The 19695-nt window shown below is 37.5% G+C and overlaps 1 protein-coding gene across 1 annotated transcript; it reads left to right on the top strand.

Moving 5' to 3' along the window:
* Positions 1 to 11574: 11574 nt before the first annotated feature.
* LOC134660828 (tubulin beta chain-like) lies at positions 11575 to 18841 on the top strand. Its single transcript, XM_063516656.1, has 2 exons — positions 11575 to 11783; positions 17464 to 18841. Exons 1-2 carry the CDS (start codon positions 11727 to 11729, stop codon positions 18769 to 18771), a joined length of 1365 nt encoding a protein of 454 aa, XP_063372726.1. The 5' UTR covers positions 11575 to 11726; the 3' UTR covers positions 18772 to 18841.
* The last annotated feature ends 854 nt before the right edge of the window (positions 18842 to 19695 follow it).

Here is a 19695-nt window from a genome sequence, read left to right as displayed (position 1 = left end):
ATGACAACGATGTTGTTACAAAACGAAGTGTGCTATTTGCGATAGCAAAAACATTTGACCCTCTGGGTTGGCTAGCACCTTGCGTGGTTGTGTTGAAAATGTTTATGCAGAAGTTGTGGCTAGCCGGCCTGGACTGGGACTCTGAACTTCCCGAAGACCTGAAAACTGAATGGCAAACTTACCTGACCAATTTCGAACACATGCAGACCATTCAGCTTCCACGTTGGTTAGGGATTACAAATAATGTAAAAATTGAATTGCACGGCTTTTGTGACGCCTCTTGCGCCGCCTACGCTGCGGTCATTTACATCAGAGTCATAACGGACAATGAGATAAAAGTAAGCCTGGTCGCATCACTCGCATCCAAAACAAAGGTCGCCCCCGTGAAACAGGTCTCATTGCCACGTCTTGAACTTTGCGGGGCAGTCCTATTGTCTAAATTGATACCAAATGTGAAATCGAGTCTAAATATTGTAAGGGTAAAAACACCAGAGCACCATTTTAAACAATATTTATTAGGGAATCACAATAATAATCAGACTTTTGGACTTAGGTAATACGCGACGCCGATCACGCGCAAAAACCGATCTCTAGATGACAGACGTCATAGTGCTGTAGCTCCATTCCCGGTTCTCGTAGTGATGTCAAGACCGCTGTTTGACGATGCCGCCTTTTAGCTCGGCCATCGCCTGACCCGACCAGCGCCCCGCAGGTCACTGTCATCAGTGCAGCCACTGAAGTCTGCCACAGCCAACGCAGTCGCAGCAAGCTGGGTCTTCACCAGGTGGATGTAGCCTCCACCAGTTCAATATTCTGCGAATTGAACAAGCACCTTTTACGCTCAGCCGATATACAAGCCTTGGTCCTTTTGAGTAATTCGACTCGAGTTCCGTTGAAACGGTCTATTTCGTTATTGTCAACTTACACCAAGATATTTAGTTCTATTTCAGTCGAATTGGAGTAAGGGCTTAAGCCGACTGAACCAAATGTAAGAAAGCATGACCAGGCTAGGTACCAAATAATCCGTGGTATGAGAGGTGTTAGGATATGCAAGTCTGCTCAGCACTTGCTTGAAATACACAAAAGGCTTAATTCACGTGCATATGACACCAAGAGGATATAAATACCAATTAATTAATTATGCAAAATAATAAAATATTGCGATGAGCGTGACATCTAGCGGCAGGTAGATAAACCACCCCCTTTTTTGTAACACCATCTAACATAAATTATTTTCTTGTGAATAACGTCATATAACTTTCAAGGATTTATTAGATTTTGATAAATTTCTAGCATGTATACCCATGCAGCTAGCCCAAACCTTCCATTGAGCGGTGCGTTCATACTGACCGCTTAACGTAACAATGACTATTTGTGTCGTTTTAAAAGCAAAGACTTGGAACAAACTCACAATTGGCTTCTCCGTTGTAGGATGTAAGACTCCCTCGCATGCACGCACAAAAATGCGTACAACTCGTGAGAGGCTAACATGGGACACGTCTCATGCATGTGCGGAGCTGCCTAGGCTAGGACACCACTGCCCTTGTAGGCGCAACGACCGTAGAAGTCGGCCCTTCACGATAAGGTTGTTACGGAGCCCGGTGCACGCACTCGCTCCAACTGGGTATTTCGAACAGGCACTCCCTCCAACTCTACTGGATCCGGTACTTCGCCAGCGATCCCTAGAAGGTATAAGTGCAAGCAACTCTTTCAAGGTAACCTTGAGATCATCAGTCTTAAGGTCATTAAAATATCCTTTTGTAAACAAGGTCTCAAGCCAACCTCTCAAGGTCAACAACAAATAGTACGATACGATATAGATAAAACATTCATCGGTAGTAGAAATAATGGTCCTCTTAAGGATAATATCATATCACATGCAATGGTCCGCCTCTTAAAGCCTGCACTGCAGATACCAGGAACAAACTAGCCTGTTAAAGATAGTCTTGTATCACATGCAATGGTCCGCCTCTTAAGGCCTGCACTGCAGATATACCAGTAACAAAATTAGCCTATTAAGGATAATCTAAGCTCACATGCAACGGTCCGCCTTTTAAGGCCTGCATTGCAGCAAATACCAGTAACAACCATCCTCTTAAGGATAGTCTTATATCACATGCAATGGTCCACCTCTTAAGGCCTACACTGCAAATACCAGTAACAACCATCCTCTTAAGGAAAGTCTTATATCACATGCAATGGTCCGCCTCTTAAGGCCTACACTGCAAACACCAGTAACAACCATCCTCTTAAAGATAGTCTTATATGACATGCAATGGTCCGCCTCTTAAAGCCTACACTGCAAATACCAGTAAACAACCATCCTCTTAAGGATAGTCTTATATCACATGCAATGGTCCGCCGCTTAAGGCCTACACTGCAAATACCTGTAACAACCATCCTCTGAAGGATAGTCTTATATCACATGCAATGGTCCGCTTCTTAAAGCCTACACTGCAAATATCAGCAACAACCACCCTCTCAAGGATAGTGACAAGCAACAGGCCGCTCCTTAAAGCCTCTGTTGCGATTACCGGCGCCAGGAAGTAGCCTATTAAGGATAGCATCCCTTGCCAAGACTAAAGTAACAGCCCTTCTTAAAGAGCACATAATAATTAAAGCTCTATAGCAGACATTGAAGAGAGTAAGTAATATAAATAAAATAATCACTCAGTTCTCAACCCGAGTGTCTAATAAAATTAATCAAGCACAATGTGTTTATTTTAGTCGGCAAACCCGTTAACAAAACACATAAGTATGACAACAGTAACCCAGTTCTAAATCTGGGGTAAAACAAAATCACAACTCGATTCCAAACTCGAGAGTAAGTAATATAAATAAAATAATCACTCAGTTCTCAATCCGAGTGTCCAATAAAATTAATCAAGCACAATGTGTTTATTTTAGTCGGCAAACCTGTTAACAAAACACATAAGTATGACAACAGTAACCCAGTTCTAAATCTGGGATAAAACAAAATCACAACTCGATTCCAAACTCGAGAGTAAGTAATATAAATAAAATAATCACTCAGTTTTCAATCCGAGTGTCTCATAAGATTATATCTCAGTTCCTAATCTGAGAATATACTCGTAGTCAGTTCTTAATCTGAAAACGGTACCTGAAATAACAGCATTTGCACTTAACATGGGAAATATAAAATAATAAGCAGTTGCTACTATGCAACCAATTGTAAATGATCATGTGCAACTTGGCTTGCCTCTTCCGTGCCCCTAAATAAAGGTAACACTCTTACTATACCAACATTGAACTACAGTAGAGCCTGAACAGAAGTTCATGTTATCGAGGTTCCTCTCTTACCCAGGTTCGCCTTATCGAGGTTTCACAAATTGTATTTTTCAACCATCATGAAGTGTATATTGATAATGACCAATCAGTCAAATCATGGCACATATGCTTAAACCATAAAGCTTCCAATCCCAAGACACACATGGTTGATTTTCTCCAGCTGTGCATGTGCATTTTATGTGTAGATAACTCAACACATCATCATCCAGGTTAACTTATACCTGCACAAAACTAAATAATTTTGTTAAATGCCATGCAAGCACACATTGTAAGATAAATGAGTTCATAACATAATAAACCACAATTTATGCATTTTTCAAAACAATGAAATACATACTTAGTGAACCCACAAAATTTGTGAAACATATTATTATTTATAACTTCTGATTTATGAAACCCAGAAGTAATAAAAGTGTACTGTTTATTAATGCAAACGGTACCATAACACACTACAATTTCAGACGAAAACCGTCAATAACTTCAAACAGTAGCTCATGACATGATATTCTTCGGTCAATGTTCATTAGCAGTGAATGGGTTAAAATAGTTATTTGGAAAGCTTTAACCAAGCTATTTACCTTCGTTTAATATTCACCCATAAAACACTTATCGGACTGGAACGTTTAGAGTCCAGTCGCACTTGTATGTAAAAGACATGTATCATGTAGACCTTCAATATCCATATTGACTCCTGAAAGTATTTACCTCGCTTACCATTAGCAACAACCTGCTTTACCAGTGTCATACTCAGCTCAGTAAGTATCTAGTTCAATATGTCCATCTCTTTGACAAGATTAAACCTTGGAAACACCTATAATCATACTTCATCGGTGCAAGTTGTAATGGAAAAATATTTAGATAACAAAATACTTCTATGAAGCCGGACGGGCGATTAAATCTGTGTCTCGAATAGATGCGATTGTTTCCAGCGACGGCCCCGCGGACTCAATTGATGCCAAGGGACAAATCGACGTGCGATTGTGGGCCGTAATCCACGTCCTAGGGAAGTCCTTAGATTCCCTTCTCCTTACACCGTTCGGCTGGTGACACAGCTCGAGGGCGAGCTGGAATTTTACTCCTTCGTCTTTTGCCTCTGTCGTAAAATTCTCCTGGTTAGGGGGGTGTGTAATGGAAAAATATTTAGATAACAAAATACTTCTATGAAGCCGGACGGGCGATTAAATCTGTGTCTCGAATAGTGTCGATGAACTGTCAAGTTGGCAGCGATTCCGTGTTGCCAGGGAGATAGGTCTGAATCCCTTCGACACCAGTTCGGTCGACAACTAGTTCTTACCAAAATAATTATTATCATTCTCGATGAACGGGTAGGAATGTATAGATTGTCGAGTCTTCCTTTCCCTTTCTTAAAAAATATCATACCGTGCTTGTCCAGCAGCGTTTACCACGCTCTGGTCTAATTTCCGTATTTAGAATTTCACGTCAGTTTTGTTAAATGCCTTGGGATTGTAACCCTGGCAACATCGAAGAGGAGGCCCCGTGGGAGTGATTCCGCCATTTTGGGGACTTGGATTTTTTCTTTCCCGACCCGACCTAACCGGGGTCGGCTTTATATTAAATAATTGGGACAACGTTCTCATCTTTGGTAAGTAATCTTATATTCGTTTGTGAAGACCGTGAAATTCGGAATCTGTTGTTGGATTATGCGATTATTGACGTGAACCGTTTATTTCAGCCTGCCCTCAGGTGTGCCTTGAGGTTAACCGTTTCCCGAAAGGGCGAACCAGGAGCGTCCTGGGCACTTCGGAGTTGATATTCGATCACTCATAAACCCCGGCAAGACGATTTTCCTCCGACAGGTAAGGCGTCGTTCATATACTTTCGTCAGAAATTGTATGGCGTGCCATGCGGCCACCTAAAAGTATCCCGCGTAGCGCTGAATTCTATGCTGTAATATAACCCCAAAGGGTTACGCATGGAAACCCTTGTTCCTATGTGAAACGGACTCTCACGTGGCGCGGACCACAGATTCTTGGCGTGACCTGAGCCAGTGGAACTAATCCCGTACCCGGAATTTTCCAGGAGGTGTCTACTAGGGGCGCGGCCTTTGGTAGGCCAGATTCTGTGCGAGTCGACCTGTGCAGCTGGCCCCGCCAGAGTCGGAGCTATTGGAACCTCCGGCCATCTGGTCGAGAGCGAGCCGTCGACTGTCGCTACAGTGCAGCTAAGCCTTTCACTACTTTTTCCTAAACTGCGATTTTGGACTATTCACCTTTTAGTATTAACTATCCAATAGCGCAATCGACCAAGTATCACCAACAATAATTAAAACCCGGTTAGATAAATATAAATTTAGTTTACTACCAATAAGTCGTTAAGTAGTGTTTAAGCTCAAAAGTGTAAACTTAACCAGGCTGGCAAATAAATTGTACCTGTCCACTATCGGGTTGTTTGTCTTATCCCCTTCAGGACCCTTAGTTTAAAATAAAAGTATTACAAAGTATTATAAAATTATGGTCAAAACTTCACCAGCAATAAAGTTTTGTTATAAGGAAATGCATCTGAAACATACTGTTAGAACACAAATGATTATCATTGTCAATAACTCAAACACTTGACAATGTCATGCCAATAACTTTCATTAGTTTGGTAAGTCTGTTTAAATATATGTCTTTGGTTCATTTTATAACATGACATTTCGTGATAAATATTTGCAATGCAAACTTAAACCAACATCCCAATGAACAAAACAACAACCACAACATACTATAAGCTGTATGCAATTAATTTGTATAAACATTCATAAGATTTTTCATACATAGAACCAATCAATAATATGTACAGACAGAAATTTTCTCAACATCTTAAATGATTTACTGCCTTATTTATCAGTATGTCTGCAGCTTAATGTTAATTGCAAAGATGCAGGAGGTTATATCTGATATGAACTGTCTTTTAAAATATTCAGTCCGAGGAGGCTCCGGAAACATGGAGCGACTACTTTTGTCACAGACAATACTAACCAGCTACAAATAACTGTCACCTTTCGCTTATTCACAAAGCGCACTTTACCAACCCACAGTCAATGTAACACATACTAACCGTTAGTATACATGTACAACATGAACAAGCATTTTATTTCTAAATAAATACCTCATTCTCCATGACATCAGAGATTAAGTATCAACATATTTTCTCCATATAATGAATTAGTTGAACACTTGGACATATTATACCTGGCATCCATAACCAACTAACTTTGAAATATTATCCATGTCCATCCAGGCACATTATAGAGGCCTGACCCGATAGCCACTCTAGTACCTTCAACGACGGTATGGTCGTTCAATTCAAGAATCATTGCTGTCAAATATCTGGAAATTACACAAACCAAAAACACACCAACAAAGCATTATGTCAGTTGCAATAAGCATGTGTAATATCATACACACACACATATGAAACAAAAAGTAATTTCTCCTTATTGTTGTTGTAACCAATATTCCAGTGTTTTTGAAAACTTGTAATCTATTTTAATTTGACTGAAAGGATAAAGTATTAAATAGCACTCATTGTTAATCATGAAAGCATAATACCACCATACATATAGCATCAATCAAGGCTAAATTTACATTACCAAACTTGTTTTATATGCTTTTTACTTGAATATAAATTTCACCACGACACAAACTTTAGAAAATGTTCATAGCATTTTGTTAATATGTCATGTAGACACACATGTGTACTTAATCACATTATGTTATGTATCTGAAAGCACATGAATTACCAAAATAACACAACATATAAGTGAGGCAGTGAATATTTACCACTATGGCCCCGTAGCCTTGTTAGGTGTTGGATCAACACAGACTTCTTACCTGAGTGAAGTTTTACCTGAGTTGCTCTGTAATCCCAAGGATTTATTTCATTCACACCAATATCAAAATTCAAGAGTACCTAATGGTATCTGTCAGCTTATGTCTTGTGATCTTCTGCTGTGAATATTGTAATACATACATGCCAGCAGCTTTATTACACTGTCAATATGTTTTATTTTTGACAGTCATGATCATTGATGTACATAAACTGAAATAGGTATCTGAAATCAAACACAAAACACACGGCAAAGGTACGATACGCCAGCCAATAGCCGGCACAGGTTAGTTTTGTAGGCTATTCTTGTAGGTATGATTTTGACACAAATCTTGGACTTTGTATATTTAAGTCCCTAACTGATGAGTGGTGTTGGTGCATTTACTCATTACAATCAGATTAACGATCAGAACAATGAAACAAGGAAGGACTACGCGCGGTAAATTTCGTAATGTCAATTTCGATAAATTATATCGTAGTAGGCGGGAATCCACTATCGCACTTCTGAAGCTGTAAGGGTAAAAACACCAGAGCACCATTTTAAACAATATTTATTAGGGAATCACAATAATAATCAGACTTTTGGACTTAGGTAATACGCGACGCCGATCACGCGCAAAAACCGATCTCTAGATGACAGACGTCATAGTGCTGTAGCTCCATTCCCGGTTCTCGTAGTGATGTCAAGACCGCTGTTTGACGATGCCGCCTTTTAATATTGATGATAATTGTGTGTTTGCTTGGACAGATTCCACAATAGTTTTGGCTTGGTTACGTAAAACTCCAAATACTTGGAAGCCATTCGTTGGTAATCGCACTACCGAAATCTTGAATGTTACGAATAGTAGTCAATGGCATCATGTTAAGTCTGCGGATAACGCCGCGGACTGCGCCTCACGCGGTATCACTCCTGACGAGCTGATGCAGTCACAACTATGGTGGGAAGGTCCAGCCTTTCTTCGCGAATCCGTTGAGATTTGTTATCCTAATTTTACTATACCTGAAACCACATTCGAAGCAAAACCGAAAGCAAAAGTTAGTTACTTATGCACCTCGGAACCCAATGAATGTACCATGTACCTCAATAGATACTCAAGTCTACTTAGGCTTATACGTGTGACAGCCTATTGCTTTCGATTTCTTCGGCTATGTAAAGATAAGGTTCTTAAAAGGAATGATAACGTAAAACTCACATACCTCACTACTGATGAAATAAAAAATGCGTTAAAAACCTGTATTAGAATGTCACAGTCTGTTCACTTTGAGAGTGAAATAGGATTGCTATCACAGAGCAAACCTATTCCAAAAAATAGTAACATTCACTCTTTGAATACGATCCTAGACAATGATAAAATTATTTTCTCCAATATGCTCGGAAATGTTCACCTTATTGTAGCAAAAATAGTACCGGAAGTACTTCTTTATTGTCAAACTCTAATTTAAAAAAATAAAACTATCGCTGTCCTGTTCTAGCGGACGGGAAGTAAAAAAACACTACAGTAATAACTTATTACTGTAGTGTTTTTTACTTTTTTAAAATAAAAAACGCAAACAGCCAATTATTATAGCCGCGGGCCGCGTCTACACGACCCGATCAGCTATCATTTCAAGCTATAGGATAGAGTGAGATAGTAATATAAACGACCTTACATGTCTCGTTCTTACAAGACCGTTGTGCTCGTGTATGATCGTGCGAATACTGCTTAATAAAATCAAAGATTATTTTTATATTTTTTTAAGGATCTCATCCGTGTTCATAAAGCTTATATTGCACAATTTTATTATAGTTTGACATAGACAGAGAGAATCATACTATCTTTGTCTTACACCAGTACTAGAACCCAAAAGAAAAGGATGAGTATAGTTTTTTTTGTTCTTATTTACTGACAATTTGGTTTGACCAACTATATTTTCAATGAACGAATATTGAATGGTACTGAATGGCAGAATAAGTTTGTGCCTTTAACTTTTAAAAATAAATTAAAGAGGGAAATTGTTTTTGACGTTTTTGATGTGAATGTTCGATTTGAGTGATGCTCGATGCTTAAATAATTATTATTTTACTTTATTTCCTCGCATGTTTTGGAGAAAAGCACTATATATGCCTCGGCAGGAATAGCAATTCGTGGATTCGTCTTCTTTGTCGGACTCCGCTACGCGTCGTCCGACAAAATCGAAACTCATCCACGAATTGCCCTTTCCCGGCCTCTGCAATAATGTACTATAGAGTTGGTGGACGTCTTGTAAATGCTCAAATACCACCTGATATGAAGTCTCCTATAATTTTACATCACAAGTGCAACTTAGCAAAGGTGATTGTAATTGATGCTCATTTGAGAACACTACATGGTAGAAATTCACTAACATTGAATCTTGTTCACCAAAAATATTGGATTCTAAGAGCGAAAAACTTGGTAAAAAAGATTTTGAGATTATGTAAACCTTGTTTTACCCAAACTGCCCAAACTATGACTCCGTTGATGGGTAATTTACCACAGTGCAGAGTCAATCCGTCACGGCCGTTTTTGACCAGCGGCGTAGACTTTTGTGGTCCATTTACGCTGAAACTGTACTCTGGTAAATGCACCAAAACTTGTAAAAGTAAGTGTATTTTTGTGTATGGTTACCAAGGCCATTCACCTAGAATTAGTCAGTTCACTGTCCAGTGCTGCGTTTTTGGCAGCCTTCAAACGTTTCACTGCTCGACGTGGGCATTGTAAAGACATCTGGAGTGATTGTGGGACTAATTTCGTAGGCGCGTCCAAAGAATTAGATCTCGCGTTCAAAAACATCAAATCAACTGTCGTTGAAGAAATCGCCCAACTGTTGGCTAATGACAGCACAACATGGCATTTCATTCCTCCTGGTGCCCCTCACTTTGGAGGATTGTGGGAGGCAGGAGTTAAGTCCGTAAAAGGACATTTGAAACGCGTCGTAGGTGAATCCTGTTTAACCTTCGAAGAGTTTTGCACTCTGACCACACAGGTCGAGGCTTGTGTTAACTCTCGGCCTCTTACGTTGATTAGTTCTACCGTTGACGAACTCCCGTTGACTCCTGGTCATTTTTTGATCGGCGAGGCACCGGTTACTATCCCTGAAGAAAGTTTCGTGGATACTCGACCTGACTATTTAAACCGATGGCAAAAGGTGCAACGTATGGTACAAAGTCTGTGGCGACGTTGGCAATCTGAGTACCTTACTATGTTGCAACATCGATACAAATGGTCCCAGAATCACCCCGACATAAATGTTGGTACGGTTGTCTTAGTAAAAGATGATCGTTTACCTCCGGGTAAATGGCTTTTGGGACGAATTGTGGCGAAGCACCCAGGAGCAGACGGCGTAACGCGTGTAGTCTCCTTACAATTTAAGGATCGGGTGTTTAAGAGACCAGTTACTAAACTGTGCCCTCTGCCTCTAGCTGCTTCAGAGCCTTAATTAAGTGATAGTCTATAGTCTTATTTTGTAGATCCTCACTCTATTTACATTAAAAGGTTTGTATTTTCCACGGTTTAAAGGACCCATATAGTCCTTAGGCCGCGGCATGTTTAATGAAAAAATATCCAAATCTGGATCCATTCATTCAACTAGCAACATTTACTTAACTACCCGTTTTTATTAATAAAAGTCAAATGACTAAATGAGGGTGGATGAGAAAAATCAGATTTTGACGTTAGTGATTAAGCAAAATTGTTCTCTCGCTGTTTCTTTTAATAAATTTTTGGGTTTTTAAAGTGTAGTTTTAACAAGGGGCTACCTGCGGTTTTCATCGATTTTTGACAAGTTTTGAATCGTATCTCCTACTTTTTTTGCACTACAGATAGATTTTTATAAGACAAACGGCTATCGGTTCATTCGGTTCTTCAATCTTTATCTCCATTATTGTCTACCGGATTTTGAAAGAAATTTAACACAAAAGTTATGGCCAGAAAACCAGTTTTTTGGCCTTAAATTGTTCAACTCTGAAGTAAATATGGAATACTATATTGCTTAAAGCCGTTGCTGTTTATATGATAAGCTACAAAAAACATAAGAAAACTAAGGGATTCAGATCGAAGGTCATTGGCGTGGCGGAGCCCCTTAAGTAACATCAATTTCAAGGACATTGGGTGTTGACAGCCCCTTAATATGAGTTTAAATTTTTATGACATTTTTTAAACGATTTTAACAAGTCTTCAAAAGTTTCGGTTTCGGTTTCGGCCGAAACTAGAGTCAAAGCCGAACATTCGGTTTCGGTTTCGGCAAAAAAACATGTTTCGGTCGGACACTACCGGATTTCACTTTCGTACACGAAGTCTTAAGTCGACGAGTAAAAAAATGAATTATCGTCTAAGATAGCGCTATTTGGCTGAGGAGAGTAGGATTATGATTATACCAGCTATAGGTACCTACTACCTAGTCTAAGTACGAAATGCATGGCCATGCTGAAATAATGTTAGTGTAACTAATAGGCCATGAAATAAACACTTTTTTTTAGTTATTAGGTTAGTGTATTTAGATTAGTATACAATCGTTTTATTTTGTTATTTTATATCAGTATAATTTAAGTTTTTTAACAGTAAAAATTGTAGTGTCCTTTGTCAATAATGCGAGAAATAGTTCACGTACAAATTGGACGATGCGGAAATCAGATAGGATCTAAGGTCAGTTTTTTTGCGGAGTTCTAAGGTAACAATAACAACCATACAATAACTGGCCAAGAGCATGTCGGGCCATGCTCAGTGTAGGGTTCCGTATTTACCCATCCATCACAATGGGCTAAGCTGGAGTTAGTAGTATAGAATTAAGATTGTTGACAAAGGGATGAAATGATGCTTTGGTGCGTTTCCCCCGAGTTAAACAACCTACTTTTCATCTATCTATCTATATCTATCTATATATATAAATGCACGTGTCCTGACTGATTGACTGACTGACTGACTGACTGACTGACTCATCAACGCAGAGCCGAAACTACAAACGCTAGAAAGTTGAAATTTGGACACTAGGTTGCATTTATAAAATGTATAAGAGCTAAGAAGCGATTTTGAGAAATTCAACCCCTAAGGGGGTTAAAAAGGGGATGAAAGGTTGTATGGGGTGCAAGTTTTATTTTAAGCTAGGAATTTGAAACATTGTAAAAATGTACTATATTAAAAAACAAGAAAACTAATTTCTGCGTTTTCGAAAATTCATCCCCCAAGGTGGTGAAAAAGGGGTTGAAAGTTTGTATGGAGATCAAATATTTTTGTGAGTGTTGGACTTGAAACTTTGTATATGGGGATATTACTATAAGACGGGAAAAGTAATTTCAGCGTTTTTGAAAATTCATCCCCTAACAGGGTTAAAAAGGGGTTGAAAGTTTGAACCCATTACAAATGCTTTGAAACTTCTTAGAAAGACATAATAGCCGATGACAAAAAAAAAGGAATTGCGACGTTTTAGGTAATACAACCCCTAAGGGGGTAAAAAAGGGGATGAAACTTTGTCCTGGGGTGCAAATTTTATTTTAAGCTAGGACCTTGAAACTTCGTAAAAAGGTATTAAATTAAAAAACAAGAAAACTAATTTCTGCGTTTTCGAAAATTCATCCCCCAAGGTGGTGAAAAAGGGGTTGAAAGTTTGTATGGAGATCAAATATTTTTGTGAGTGTTGGACTTGAAACTTTGTATATGGGGATATTATTATAAGACGGGAAAAGTAATTTCAGCGTTTTTGAAAATTCATCCCCCAAGGTGGTGAAAAAGGGGTTGAAAGTTTGTATGGAGATCAAATATTTTTGTGAGTGTTGGACTTGAAACTTTGTATATGGGGATATTATTATAAGATGGGAAAAGTAATTTCAGCGTTTTTGAAAATTCATCCCCTAACAGGGTTAAAAAGGGGTTGAAAGTTTGTATGGATATCAAACATTTTTTCGAACGCGGGACTTGAATCTTTGTATTTCGGGATATTATTAAAATACAGGAAAAATAATTTCAGCGTTTTGTAAAATTCATCCCCCAACAGGATTAAAAAGGGGTTGAAAGTTTTAATCCATTACAAATGCTTTGAAACTTCTTAGAAAGGCATAATAGCCATATACAAGAAAGTAATTGCTATTTTTTGGAAATTCAACCCCTAAGGGGGATAAAAAGAGCATGAAAGTTCGTCTTAGGGTGCAAATTTTATTTTAAGCTAGGAACTTGAAACTTTGCAAAAAGGCATTAAATTAAGATACAAGAAAACTAATTTTAGTGTTTTTGAAAATTCATCCCCTAAGGTGGTGAAAAAGGGGTTGGAAGTTTGTATGGATATCAAACATTTTTTCGAACGCTCGACTTGAATCTTTCTATTTGGGGATATTATTAGAAGACAGGGAAAGTTATTTTAGCGTTTTGTAAAATTAATCCCCTAACAGGGTTAAAACAGGGGGTTGAAAGTTTATATAGGGTTCAAATTTTATTTAAAGCTACAAACTTGAAACTTTGTAAAAATGTATTTTATCAAAAGAGAAGAAAACTAATTTCAGAGATTTTGATAATTCATCCCCCGAGGTGGTGAAAAAGGGGTTGAAAATTTGTTTGGAGGCCAAACATTTTTTTGAGTGCGGGACTTGAATCGTTGTATAAAGGCATATTATTAGAATACAAGAAAAATAATTTCAGCTTTTAAAAAATCATCCCCTAAAATTATTAAAAAGGGGTTGAAAGTTTGTATAGGGTTCAAATTTTATTTAAAGCTAGGAACTTCAAACTTCGTAAATAGGTAGTTAGGTAGTAGGTTTTATTAAATAGAGGACATGAAAATCTTCTAAGGGGGTTTAGAGGGATTATATCGAGGACAATTTTATTCAGTTAGGGGCTTGAAACTTCGTAGGTTGTGAAAGACAAAGTCTCATGCGTTGTATAATATTAATAATTAACAAATGATTAACCGTCCTACCGCAATCACTTGCTGCACAATGTTCTAAGCTAATGTAGAAATATATAACCACCAATATACAAATCCACGCGTACGAAGTCGCGGGCAACAGCTAGTCTATCTATATATATATGAATGCAAGTGTCCTGACTGACTGACTGACTGACTGATTCATCAACGCAGAGCCGAAACTACAAAAGCTAGAAAGTTGAAATTTGCACACTAGGTTGCATTCATAAAGTGTACAAGAGATAAGAAGCGATTTTGAAAAATTCAACCCCTAAGGGGGTTAAAAAGGGGATGAAATGTTGTATGGGGTACAAGTTTTATTTTAAGCTAGGAATTTGTAACTTTGTAATAATGTATTATATTAAAAAACAAGAAAACTAATTTCAGCGTTTTCGAAAATTCATCCCCCAGGGTGGTGAAAAAGGGGTTGAAAGTTTGTATGGAGATCAAATATTTTTGTGAGTGTGGGACTTGAAACTTTGTATATGGGTATATTAATATAAGACAGGAAAAGCAATTTCAGCGTTTTTGAAAATTCATCCCCTAATAGGGTTAAAAAGGGGTTGAAAGTTTGAATCCATTACAAATGCTTTGAAACTTCTTAGAAAGGCATAATAGCCGACTACAAAATAAAGTAATTGCGACGTTTTTGGAAATTCAACCCCTAAGGGGGTTAAAAAGGGGATGAAAGTTCGTCTTGGGGTGCAAATTTTATTTTAAGCTAGGAACTTGAAACTTTGCAAATAGATGTTAAATTTAAATACAAGAAAACTGATTTCAGCGTTTTTGAAAATTCATCCCCTAAGGTGGTGAAAAAAGGGTTGAAAGTTTGTAAGGATATCGAACATTTTTTCGAGCGCGGGACTTGAATCTTTGTATTTGGGGATATCATTAGAAGACAATACAAGTAATTTCAGCGTTTTGTAAAATTCATCCCCTAACAGGGTTAAAAAGGGGTTGAAAGTTTGAATCCATTACAAATGCTTTGAAACTTCTTAGAAAGGCATAATAGCCGATTACAAAATAAAGTAATTGCGACGTTTTTGGAAATTCAACCCCTATGGGGGTTAAAAAAGGGTTGAAAGTTTGTATGGATATCGAACATTTTTTCGAGCGCGGGACTTGAATCTTTGTATTTGGGGATATCATTAGAAGACAATACAAGTAATTTCAACGTTTGTAAAATTCATCCCTTAACTGGGTTAAAAAGGTGTTGAAAGTTTGTATGGGATTCAAATTTTATTTTAAGCTAGGTACTTGAAACTTTGTAAAAAGATATATTATTAAAATATATGAAAACTAATTTTAGCGTTTTTGAAAATGTATCCCGTAAGGTGGTTAAAAAGGGGTTGAAAGTTTGTATGGATACCTATCAAACATTTTTTCGAGTGCAGGACTTGAATCTTTGTATTTGGGGATATTATTAGAAGACAGGAAAAGTAATTACAGCGTTTTGTAAAATTCATCCCCTTACAGGGTTAAAAAGGGGTTGAAAGTTTGAATCCATTACAAATGCTTTGAAACTTCTTAGAAAGGCATAATAGCCGATTACAATATAAAGTAATTGCGACGTTTTTGGAAATTCAACCCCTATGGGGGTTAAAAAGGGGATGAAAGTTCGTCTTGGGGTGCAAATTTCATTTTAAGCTAGGAACTTGAATCTTTGCAAATAAATATTAAATTTAAATACAAGAAAGCTGATTTCAGCGTTTTTGAAAATTTATCTTCTAAGGTGGTGAAAAAAGGGTTGAAAGTTTGTATGGATATAGAACATTTTTTCGAGCGCGGGACTTGAATCTTTGTATTTGGGGATATTATTTAGAAGACAGGAAAAGTAATTTCAACGTTTTGTAAAATTCATCCCCTAACAGGGTTAAAAAGGGGTTGAAAGTTTGTACGGGGTTCAAATTTTATTTTAAGCTAGGAACTTGAAACTTCGTAAAAAGGTATTATTTTAAAACAGAAAAAAATAATTTCAGCATTTTTGAAAATTCATATCTCAAGGTGGTGAAAAGGGGGTTGAAAGTTTGTATGGAGTTCAAACATTTTTGTGAGAACAGGGCTTGAATCTTTGTACAGAGACATATTATTAGAATACAAGAAAAGTAATTTCAGCGTTTTTAAAAATTAATTTCATAAATGATTAAAAAGGCGTTGAAAGTTTATATAGGGTTCAAAATTTATTTACTTCAAACTTCGTAAATAGGTAGTTAGGTAGTAGGTTTTATTAACTAGTGGCTCTGTGAGCTGTAGACCTCGCGAGCAGAGCTTAAAACTGAATAAATGTACGGCAAAAATATTTATTAAAATATAGGTATAGTACATGTAATATAAACAAAAAATTAAAAACTACATAAAGCTACAAACAAAAGTTAAGCGAATACGCTTAACCCGCGCTTGATAAATAAAAAATTCGAAATTTTAAATTTTTTTAAATAAAAAACAACTATACGAAATTTAAGTATAAAAAAAATACAAAAAGTTATGTAGCAGTATAGAATTACTGGGGATGGAACCAGGGACCTCCCGGTGCAAACAAAAAGGCGAACGTTTGCAAAATACGCCATTATAGTTCTTACTAAAGCTGACGAAATTTAGCTACTCATTCTCAAGTAAAAACTAAATATCTAAATACCGCCAAATCCAGCGATACAATTTTTCTGAATTTTTGGCCATTTAATCTATAAACATATCTCAAAAAGAAAAAACTCTTATGATACCGATACGACTATTTGTTTAGGCGGAAGCTATCACGACTCCGCCATTTTGAAAAAAATCCAAAAACCGGATCGACAAAAAAATTTTATTTAGTCATAGAATTCGGTCACAAAATTTCACGAAAATCTGTTAAGAATTGCGACCTGTAGAGGAGAACATCCGGACATACAAAAGCAAAATGCCCGAGTCAAAACGTAGACCTTCGCTACGCTTCGGTCAAATAGAGGACATAAAAATATTCTAAGGGCGTTGAGAGGGATTAGGTATACCGAGAACAATTTTATTTAGTTAGGGGCTAGAAACTTCGTAGGTTGTGAAAGACAAGTCTCATGCGTTATATAATATTAATAATTAACAAATGATTAACCGCCCTACTGCAATATTTTGCTGCATACTATTCTAAGCTAATGTAGAATATATAACCACCAATATAGAAATCCACGCGTACGAAATCGCGGGCAACAGCTAGTATCGAATACGAGGAAATCAAAAAGACATCATAATCAGTAGGTAGGTACTTAAAGTAATGGACGTATGGTCATGATTTTTCCTTATGTTAGATATTACTTTCAATCGCACACTTTGCATACGTTCATAATAATCCATAACGAATAACATTAAATTGCAATATTTATGAAAAAAACACATTTATGTAACTCCAGTAATTTGAAAAATTATTTTTAATTTATTTAGATTAGATTTTTAACTTTACAGTTTTGGGAGGTGATCAGTGACGAGCATGGCATTGATCCCAGCGGTGAGTATCACGGTGACTCAGATCTCCAACTACAACGAATTAATGTTTACTACAATGAGGCAGCTTGCCAGAGATATGTCCCTCGAGCAATACTGGTTGATCTTGAACCAAGCACGATGGACAGCTTGCGTTCTGAGCCGTATGGGGAGTTGTTCCGCCCTGATAATATTGTGTCCGGCTATGCTGGAGCAGGCAACAATTGGGCAAAAGGACATTTTACTGAAGGCGCTGACCTGCTTGAAACTGTTCTAGACGTTGTAAGGAAAGAAGCGGAAGGATGTGACTGTCTTCAAGGATTTCAAATAGTTCACTCTATTGGCGGCGGTACAGGTTCGGGATTGGGAACACTACTGTTATCTAACTTAAAAGAAGAATATCCTGACAGAATTATAGTTCCTTTTACAGTAGTACCTAGTCCTAAAGTTTCAGATACTGTTGTTGAACCTTATAATGCAACCCTTTCTCTTAATCAGTTAATAGAAAATTCGGACCAGACATTTTGCATAGACAATGAAGCTCTTTACGATATATGCTTCAGGACATTAAAACTTCAAACTCCAACATACGGGGATCTCAACCACTTGGTGTCAGCGACAATGTCAGGAGTAACAACTTGTCTTCGTTTTCCCGGGCAATTGAACGCAGATCTCCGTAAACTTGCAGTCAACATGGTGCCGTTCCCGCGGTTGCATTTCTTTATGCCGGGCTTTGCACCACTGACATCGCGTAGTAACCAGCAATATCGCGCACTCACGGTGCCTGAATTAACCAAACAAATGTTCGACGCTAAGAATATGATGGCGGCTTGCGACCCACGCCGTGGTCGGTATCTTACCGTCGCTGCTGTCTTCCGCGGCCGTATGTCCATGAAAGAGGTAGACGAACAAATCCTTAACGTTCAGAATAAAAACAAAGAATTTTTTGTCGAATGGATACCAAACAATATAAAAACGGCTGTTTGCGATATTCCCCCGAGAGGTCTTAAGATGTCTTCAACATTCATTGGCAATACAACTGCTATTCAAGAATTATTCAAAAGAATTTCTGAGCAGTTTGCATCTATGTTTAGTCGTAAAGCTTTTCTACATTGGTATTTAGGCGAAGGAATGGACGAATCTGAATTTGCTGAAGCAGATAATAATTTAAGTGATCTCATATCCGAATACCAACAATATCAAGATGCTACACTCATTGATCAGGAATTTGAAGGCGAAGAAGCAGAAGAGGGCGAAGAAGCAGAAGAGGGCGAAGAAGGGGATGAATAATAATAGCGTCGTTCCGATTAAACTTAATTTATTATTACGTTATAAATTAAAAAGTATTTCTGTCAATAACTGCTTTGCTATTTGATAAAATGTTTTGGTTTTGCTCCCAAAGTTGTAAATATTAGAATTTCGTGACCATTTTTGCCCTGGGGGCTGTTATTTTATTTAAAAGGAGTTTTTAACCTACATCTTAGGGTTAGCCCCTCAGAGTTTTGTCAGTGATAACAGAAGCACCCTGTATAGGTATTATTAGGTATGGATATACAGGGTGCTTCCTGTAAAAGGAGCAATAAATTAAACTAAAGGCTGTACTTCTCAAACTGACTAACATTTTTTCAGCAACTTTTAAAAATGATGAATCCTTTAGACTTCCTCTTTTTCATACAAAATAAATATTGCCCTCAATGTACGCTGACATCAGTGTGTTTGACGTTGCTTGTCACGCTTTAAACATAACAAAATTTGCAATACATTGCGTCTGAGAATAAACTTTAAAGTGTAATAAAAATTAAAACATGAGTTATTTTCAAAAGTTGCTGAACAAATGTTGGTCAGTTTGAGGAGTACAGCTTACAGTTTAATTTATTGCTCCTGTTACAGGAAACACCCTGTATAAATATATCCATTACGCCAGGCCACACTTATACGCATTTAATGCTGAAGCTGAATCGATGCGAAAGGATGAATGAGTGCGGACGCATCTTCATACAAAATTGCGTTTTTGTATTACAAAATGCGATTCGATGCTGATAGATGTGACTTCACCCTAAATTGAGCCGTTGTTTTTGTTTACGTGCAAAAGATAAAATACAAGCGCAGTAAGTATTAGTATTATTAGTTATTTACGATACAAGTGCGAAAAATAGGAAATTCGCCGTGTATCGTACGTTTTACAGTAGGTACTAAATATGACCCTTTAAATTT

The sequence above is a fragment of the Cydia amplana genome, chromosome Z, assembly GCF_948474715.1.
Source record: "Cydia amplana chromosome Z, ilCydAmpl1.1, whole genome shotgun sequence".
Lineage (NCBI taxonomy): Eukaryota > Metazoa > Arthropoda > Insecta > Lepidoptera > Tortricidae > Cydia > Cydia amplana.
The sequence above is the reverse complement of the archived record's forward strand: the minus strand, read 5'-3'. Positions and strand labels throughout refer to the sequence as shown.

Bases quoted from the DNA above. Each gene is read 5' to 3' on its own strand.
- LOC134660828 (XM_063516656.1), top strand. From the start codon at position 11,727: ATGCGAGAAATAGTTCACGTACAAATTGGACGATGCGGAAATCAGATA. The intron at 11,784-17,463 runs GTCAGTTTTTTT...TTAACTTTACAG, and splicing joins GAAATCAGATAGGATCTAAG to TTTTGGGAGGTGATCAGTGA.